Here is an 8,408-nt window from a genome sequence, read left to right on the forward strand (position 1 = left end):
ACTTTTGTTGGTATTTAATCCTTACTTAATATAATATGACAAGCCCATCCTATGATAACTATCTCAAATATATCTTGCGCTAAGAAACAAATGTGAATGTTATGTCTAAATTTTACATTTTATATATATATATATATATACTAAATTTGTTATAAAATTTAATATGAATATATATTTATTTACGAGATATCTTTATCCGAGTAGTTAAGAGTACAGTTGTGACACTAGGAAACTTAGTCAACTTAATATTATATTAAAATAATTTTTTTATTAATTTAATAAAAATTATTTACATTTAATTAAAATCACTCTAATTTAATTAAAATCAGCTGTACATATAAATATTGGAGTAATTTTAATTAAATTTAAATAATATTGATTAATTTAATAAATAATATTTTTAATATAATAATAATACTTTATATGTATTGATTTTAGTAAAATGGACGCGATTTTGCTTATATAACTACCCCCATAGCCATATTTATTGTTAATACAAATAAAGAATCATCCTTTCAATTTTTGCCCTAAATACTTTTTTAAGAAAAAAAAATTAAATGGATGCTACATTTAATAATTATTGTTAATTTTTTAAATAATTAAATTTATTTTTAAAAATTTTAAAATTTATGCCGTCACTTAAATTGGCCGACCGGCTGGCGTACCAGCTCGACTTCGCCTCGCGACTTCTCCCTCGTCGTCTTCTTCCTCTTTCGCCTCCTCCTCCTCCTCGTCTTCAACGCCGACCAACTACTCGTTACTCGTCGAGTTCCCATTGGAGAAAGCAAGAGAAGGCCACGAAGCCACGCCTTCGCTTCCCTTTCGTCCCCGCAACGCCAACGAATTTGACTCCTTGGAGGCTGGAGCCGTCCGTCAGCGTCCAGCAATGGGGAGCAGAGAGGGCGGGGGCGAGGAGGAGAAGGGCTGGAATGTGGAGGGGTGGCTCTACCTCTTCCGCTCCAACAGATTCGGCCTGCACTACCCCCGCAAGCGCTACTTCGTCCTCGACCGCCACCGCAACGCCCTCGATTGCTACCGGGACGTGCCAGACGACGGGGCCCAGGTAGGGTTTCTCTGCGCTCCTATGCGACCGTAATCACTTCTCGGACGTCGTCGCATCGTGAATAGATTAATGGACGTGGCAGTAGGAGTTCGGAGAGGGATCGGGGAGGGAAAAGGTAGGATTTTGGATGTCAATGATTAGTAGTGCTTGCGCCGTTTGAAATCTAAATGGATTAGGTACGAGGAGAAAGGATCGATTTTCTTTTAGGATTGGGATTTTGAGTGCTTAAATACCAGCAAGGTTTTATTTTTTTACATTTTTTTAGAATACTTGCTAAATATAAGCATGGACTTCAATGTTTTAACGAATCTAGAACAAACATATACTTTCAATTTTGCTATAAATTTAGCATATTGTTAGTTTAAGTATTTGGTTAAAAGTTAATATTCTTGTTTACTCTAACAATCAAATAATTTATAGTATATTAAATGAGTTGAAAGGATGTTATAAAATTGAAAGGATGTGCATGCATTTATTATAATCGAAAGTTTTCATGTTAGATTTGTTAAAACATAAAGTTCATGCTAGTTTTTTTTTTTCTTTTTCTTACTTGGAGAAAACCTCTTTGAGTTCTCCTCCCAAGAGCTTTTTTATTGTTTGCAAAAAAGAAGAAGATGAATAGAATCTTCAAGGTTGCTTTGGGAATAAACGAACTTAGTCACTTGTGAAAAGAATTTCCTTTTACTATGTTTCTTGAGTTCCATTTAGTATTTGATTTGGCTTTGCATAAATAGACTTCAATAGAGGAATAATATACTCGTCGGCAGCACCAAATAGTCTGGTCTAACATGGTTTGATTTTGATGTTGATGTTGATGTTTTTTTCAGTTCTCCCTAAACCCTAAACCCAAAATAAGATGAAACTTGGATTCACAAAAAAAAATTTTTGGCAACCAAATTAATACAAATATTAAGTGTGAGGTGAATTGCTATCTGTTGAAGTTCATCTTTTATTGCCCTTTTCAGGTTCCTGTAAGATCTGCAAATGTTGATTCATGTATCCGTGTAAATGACAATGGAAGAGAAAACATCATGGGGAATGTGAGAATATTACAAGAATGTGGAAAAAGATTGTGAGATAGATTTAATGTTGTTAATTTTTCTTTGCAATCTTGTAATTCATGTTGTCATACAGGCTTTCTTTCTTTTTACGCTGCACAACACTTCAAATGACAGAAAGCTCAAGGTAAAAGTATCATTACAGAATTCATCTTGAATTAAGTTCCTCCAGCACATTTAAAAATATTCAATCTGAGATTCTCTGATCCAGTTGGGTACTAGAAGTTCTGAAGAAGCGGCTAAGTGGATAAATACATTGATGGAAGCAAAATTCAAGGTCGATAATGGTTCCACAATACTTGACATAGTTTTATCAGGATAAAACTAATTGAGAATGTCTATTCCTGTAGGAATGTGCCATGGAGGAACCAAATGTTTCGATTTTCTCAAAAAGAAGATGCGCATCTCTTAGGTACACTAGTTGTTTCCTGCATATTCTGTTTCTAACCGGTCATTTGGATTTTTCTTTATGCCAAGGCATATAAATACCTTCAACTCATTATAGTAGGTTTAAAAGTGAACATTTTATTAACCCAAGAATGATTTTAACTGATTGTTAGGAACAGTGCAAAGTGCAAGTGTGTTTGCTTAGAATTCCCATGTTTTGCTTGTGGTATACAATGGCATTTTATTTTATTTTCATGATTGTATATATATGAATTTTAGATACTAATATTTTGTGGACTTTAGCTTATCTAATTTTAACCAAATTGATGAATAATGTTGGTAATTAATAACGTCTAAAACTACAATCCATGTATATATAGCCTTTTGGCCTAACTAATTATTCAATAAATTACTTACATCCTACAAGACAAGGTCTATTGTGTCTATTATAAATGTCAACAACCTATTCTCTGCAGGAAATGTATATTGTGTCAATCATCTTGAACATAAAAACATCTCAGGTGGAGTCACAGTCATGTTTAGTATGTTTATTTTAGTTGATGAAAAAAATGGATTACATGAATTTCGATGACTGATTGATCACCACGATGCATATTCATTGGCTTATTGCTTCTTAAATTAACATTCTAAAATTGCACTTGACATTTATAATATATGTATTTATTTTCAATTTAGTACTGTTGTAAACATTTAAAACTTTATGCTAATGTCATACATAATTACTAATTACAATTATTCATATAACTATTAGTTGTTGTGATTTTATATAGCAAGTTGTAACTTTTACAAAATGGATTACAATGTAGTTGGAAATTTTTCTTAGTTGATATGTGATCCCCTTCTAATACAAGTCAAGATTTAAAATGTTTTTGTGAATGTGGTTCAAGATTCAATCTAAGAACACCGAGGGAATATAGGATCATCTTGTAGTTTCATGGAAATCCAGTCCAAGTTGAATCCTACCTGGTATTTAGATCAATAAGGATGATTCTGGGTTGTAGTGCTGTAAGCTACTGAATCCCTGATCACAATTTTGACAATCATGAATAAATCCATCATCCGTCATCCATAGGCGATCAATCATCAAGCCATCCAATTGATGGTACTAATCCAGTATCACCAAATACATCAAACTATCAGATCAACAAGCATACCTTTCCCTCACTAATCATCTTTTAAACCTGAACCTTAGCTAACAGCTATAGCCTATCTTCTTTTTGTTACCTACCTGAACAAATCTAAGATTAGATACCACTTGAAACCTTACATTAAGCAATTATTTCACCAATATCTGATAACAAAAAGCTAAGTAAAGTAAGCTAATTATTCAACATAATATATTAATTATTAGCATATTTAATGATTTTTTTAAAAAACAATATCAGTATGCTGAATTATATTGAAATTACAGGTTGCGTAGAAGTCTTGCACATTCAGCTGGTGAGCAATTTTTTCTCTTCTTCTCCAGATGATATTAGTAGTGTTGTACTCTTAAATGATTATAAGCAGATGGTTTCAAGATTAGACTCAGGTTTCGTTAGTCCCATAAATAGCCATTTCTTTGGCTATTCATACTCCTTTTTTTTTTGACACTTTACTCTGTGATTGTTTCCAGATTGGGATTTCTTCTCATCATTACAAAGGGATAGGATAATATCTGATGTTATAGAACCTTCTTCATGGACAATATTTGGCTGTGACAATGGTAAATCTATATTAGATACTTGTGCCATCCACTAAAGCTTCATATTTAGCTCATAGAGCTTGTGCAGGTCTACGGTTGTTCAAAGAAGGAAGGAAGGGCAATCTTTATAGCAAGGTAATTACTAGATGACTGAAACAATTTGCACAAAAGATTTCAACGCACTGATTACACTTTTTTTTTGCAGCATCATGATGAAAATTCGGCCATAATGGCAGTAGGTGTAGTTGGAGCAAGTCCTGAAGCCATTTTCCATGAAGTCATTTCTCTTGGTCCATCAAGATTAGAGTAAGAGTAGTGATTCATTCTTCTCTACATTTTCTTTTTCTGGCACCTATTAATTGAGCAGATGTCATTCATAAGAAAACTTTTACCGTTCTAAACATTTCTGTTAAAGACGATCAATTAAAATTGCAAACATAAAGTGAAGTTGCAGTAGGTTTCACAATCATATCCTCTACTTTAGTTGAGTTGTCTGTATGAATTTTCTTGCAGATGGGACTACTGTTTCAATGAAGCCACTATAATAGAACATTTAGATGGTCACACGGATATTATCCATGTGAAATTCCGTCATGATTGGTTGCCTAGGTAAGATTTTTTGGTTACTCACAAAAATAAAGTGCTCTTTCTATTTTGTTTGGCATTGTTTATTTTAGTTCCTATCAGGTCTTGACAGAATGAAATCTACCTTACAGGGGTATGAAACCAAGGGATGTATTAATAAGGCGTTACTGGAGGAGGGAAGAAGATGGAACGTATGGTAATGCAGAGAACTTGTTTAGTTATATTTTGCCAATGATCTTGACAATAACTTAACTCTTAGATTGCCTCTTCGGTCCAGTAATCCTCTTCCAGTCTGTTTTCCACCAAAAATGCCAACCTCATAGAGGATGCAAACGTGCCTATTTTAAAGGTGAGTTCCTTAAATGGAGCCCAAATAACTATTTTTAGAATTTCATTGATAAGTTTTATTATGTTTTAGTTAGGCGAGTGAGATTGATAATTGCTGTATACTTCCATGCGCAGATGGTGGATATGTTATAACTCCTATAAACCAAGGAAAAGAATCTGTAGTTAAGCACATGCTTGCTATTGATTGGAAACTATGGGTGCCTCGGCTTTTCACCTCTGCCGGAGAACACATTACCATTAGAATGCTAAAGCGAGTTGCAGGTAAGTGGCCCTTTAACATTTCGCCAACTTCTGTCACTTTGGTTGTCCTATTACCAATAAGTGGCATTGCCAATTTGCAGCACTAAGGGAGATGTTCCGAGCTAAACTAGGAAACTACCCTGGTTCAGATGTAAGTTTTTCTCTACGAGAAGAGGCAGGACTAGATCTACAATTGCCAGTTCAGAATGGAATTCAGGAACATACAGAAGATTCTCGGGAGTCTGATGCAGGAGCCGTGGGCATGAATGGCTCATTCCTTGAAGCCAATGACACTGATGATGAATTTTTTGATTTCCTGGATGAATCAGAATATGAACAACAGGAAGATATGTGGACTTCATATTCACCCTTTCAGGTTCAATCATATCATTTCCTATTATTTTTAAGATTTCCTCAACTTACAGAACCCTAAAGTTTTTCTGTTCAAGATTTTCTTTACTTAAGAGAGTAAATTGAGAATGATGGAAAGGATTTGTATTAGCAAATAATTTCACTGTGTTTGTAGTTTCAGGCATGTTAGATATTCATCTTAGCATCCTTTGAAATCTTTTTTTTTTTTGTTTCTTTGTGATCAATCTGACCAACGCAGAACCTATATCAGGCGAGGCAGTCTCCTGCTGCTGCTCTTATGAAAAGATGGCATGGACTTGCAGGTAATTTTAACAAATACTTCTCTTCATTGCCAGCATCAAATAAATTTCTGAGCAAGCTCATGTGCAACTCCTGTGCTTTTTTAGCCAGTCAGTTTCAACTTGTTGCTTTGCAGTTCAAACAAAAAGTTGCATAGGCGAAGCCTCACTATCTGATGATGCACCCTTCTGTAGTTATGGTTCCACCCTACTAAAGGACTCAAGCTTTTCACTTGCTTCCACTTGGGCAACAGCAGATCCATCAACATTCTTGATACGGGGTAAAACCTACTTACGAGACCGTAAAAAGGTACTAAATCATATATTTCCTTTCTTTCATTTTGCGAAACAAGTCTTGGTGTTCAATCTGAATATTCTGTAAACTTCGATGAAGCTAAAATAAGAGGCATTACGCCTTCTTGATTATCTAACTAATTCTTGAGAACTCAAGGTGTTCGATCCCAAAATTCTGTAAATTTTGATGAGGCATTACACTTTCTTGATTACATAACTCATTCTTGGGAACCCTCCTCCACCTTCCTCGAATGTTAAATCTAACTCCTCGATCTAGCCTCATTGCCAATCTGTTTTAATTGTTTGGTAAACTTTTGCACAGATTGCAGCCAGTGGTACACTAATGGAACTGGTAGCAGCTGACTGGTTAAAATCTGATAAGCGCGAGGATGATCTCAGCGGTCGCTCAGGGGGTATCGTGCAGGTGAGTCATATATCTCAACATGATCTTGAATCTGAAAACTGCTTCTTAAAATGTGGCACATTCAGAAGAGTTTCAACAATTACAGAAACATGCGGCACAATTCAGTGATGAGTTTTTCTTCGTCGTTAACTTTCAAGTAAGCATAGTAGCGGTTCATTTCCTCGCCTCCATTTGCATCTAGTTTCTCAACCATAACATGTGTTCTCTAAAGCTGCTTTTATCGTAACTCAAAAATAGATGCCAGGTTCCACCACATACAACCTCGCTTTGTACTATATGATGAATATGCCGGTGGATAGCATTCCACTGTTGAAAAGATTTGTTGGAGGAGATGACGCTTATCGAAACTCAAGGTTTAAGCTCATCCCACATATAGCAGAGGTGTCCTTCATACTAAATCTTCGTTAGTTCCTTAGAAAAACAATGTTGCTTGCTTTCTACAGTCTTTTATTCTCATCCCATTCGGTATGCCTTCAGGGATCGTGGATAGTTAAGCAAAGTGTCGGTAAGAAAGCATGTCTGGTAGGTCGTGCACTCGATGTGAATTATTTCCATGGGACAAACTACTTGGAGGTAATCTCAAACCTATCACTAGCATGTGTAAGATGAATAGGCATATCAATACTTTGATTGTTGTCGTTTGATCCTACTTTGATTTCATTCTGATTCCTCATTTTGCTCATAAACCATTAGGTTGACATCGACATTGGTTCCTCCATGGTTGCGAAGGGTGTTGCAAGTCTTGTACTTGGATGCTTAACCAACTTGGTAGCAGAGATGGCAATCCTAATACAGGTAATTTGCACATCCATTATCCTTAAGAAAATCCTTTAGCTTTACACTTTATGTCCAAAATTGGAAACCCCAATAAAACTGTTACGACACAGGGGAATTCAGATGAGGAGTTACCCGAGTTCCTCCTCGGAACTTACCGGTTGAATCATATTGACCCCTCCAAAGCAGTCTCTTTAAGATCGCGCTAATGAAAGGTCGCAAATCCTTCAATTGAGGTGCAAAGGTATCGATTGGTAAATCATTTTGATTTTCTTCCTCCATTTTTTTTCAATATAAGTAATAAATCAATATTTGTTATGCTAAAATCACCAAAGGAACTTTAATTAGTGGATATATTATCAAAAGTCTTCTACATGTATAATGATGCATAAGCTCATATCATTTGAGAAAAAGCACATTGACAAGGCAATATTACTCGTGCAATTTCTTCTATTTACCGAAACCAATTTGATAAGTTTTTGCTCGCTATTGTTGGAGCCAAGTTACCTCAAAAGCTCTAAAGTCTACTTAGTTTTCAATCTTCAAAATTGAAATAGCAATAATTATGTTGATTCCATGTAGAGTTAAATTGATGCAAAACATGATAATACTCGCTTCAAATGGCCCTCATCCTCGGCATCACGGTAAGGTGAAGGGAGATAAATCATGTACTTAACAATCTTCTGAGTGAGAGGGTTATTTGCTGTAGTTACGATTCAAATCCATGCCCATTAATATGAGCATGTAGAATGAAATGATTTTTATAGTTGCATATTGAGAACAAAATTGTATTCATAGTTCAAAGTAAACCTTACAATTTGAAATTATTTTTTACATTAATTAATATCATATGAGTCTTTATTAATTCTTACTAACAAAT

General features: G+C 35.0%; 1 protein-coding gene across 3 annotated transcripts; it reads left to right on the forward strand.

The window, feature by feature from the left end:
* Positions 1 to 668: 668 nt before the first annotated feature.
* LOC122025204 (protein ENHANCED DISEASE RESISTANCE 2-like) lies at positions 669 to 8,003 on the forward strand. 3 transcript variants are annotated; one of them, XM_042583974.1, is made up of 22 exons: positions 669 to 1,063; positions 2,029 to 2,103; positions 2,198 to 2,248; positions 2,333 to 2,398; positions 2,472 to 2,533; positions 3,941 to 3,969; positions 4,145 to 4,234; positions 4,302 to 4,348; positions 4,419 to 4,519; positions 4,727 to 4,822; positions 4,930 to 4,994; positions 5,076 to 5,147; positions 5,261 to 5,407; positions 5,488 to 5,762; positions 6,009 to 6,060; positions 6,174 to 6,346; positions 6,653 to 6,754; positions 6,840 to 6,890; positions 6,992 to 7,135; positions 7,232 to 7,327; positions 7,448 to 7,549; positions 7,642 to 8,003. In XM_042583974.1, the coding sequence occupies exons 1-22, from the start codon at positions 887 to 889 to the stop codon at positions 7,735 to 7,737; spliced, it is 2,169 nt and encodes a 722-aa protein (XP_042439908.1). In that variant the 5' UTR covers positions 669 to 886; the 3' UTR covers positions 7,738 to 8,003. The 3 variants fall into 3 exon arrangements, with proteins under 3 accessions (XP_042439908.1, XP_042439909.1, XP_042439910.1); XM_042583975.1 differs by lacking the exon at positions 669 to 1,063 and having other exon boundaries at positions 2,029 to 2,135; XM_042583976.1 differs by lacking the exons at positions 669 to 1,063; positions 2,029 to 2,103; positions 3,941 to 3,969.
* The last annotated feature ends 405 nt before the right edge of the window (positions 8,004 to 8,408 follow it).

Source organism: Zingiber officinale, chromosome 9B, assembly GCF_018446385.1.
Source record: "Zingiber officinale cultivar Zhangliang chromosome 9B, Zo_v1.1, whole genome shotgun sequence".
Taxonomy (NCBI): domain Eukaryota; kingdom Viridiplantae; phylum Streptophyta; class Magnoliopsida; order Zingiberales; family Zingiberaceae; genus Zingiber; species Zingiber officinale.

Coding starts and splice junctions, on each gene's coding strand:
- LOC122025204 (XM_042583974.1), top strand. CDS start 887: ATGGGGAGCAGAGAGGGCGGGGGCGAGGAGGAGAAGGGCTGGAATGTG. Junction 4,349..4,418: donor AGGGCAATCTTTATAGCAAG/GTAATTACTAGA, acceptor TTTTTTTTGCAG/CATCATGATGAAAATTCGGC. Junction 6,755..6,839: donor GCTCAGGGGGTATCGTGCAG/GTGAGTCATATA, acceptor CAACAATTACAG/AAACATGCGGCACAATTCAG.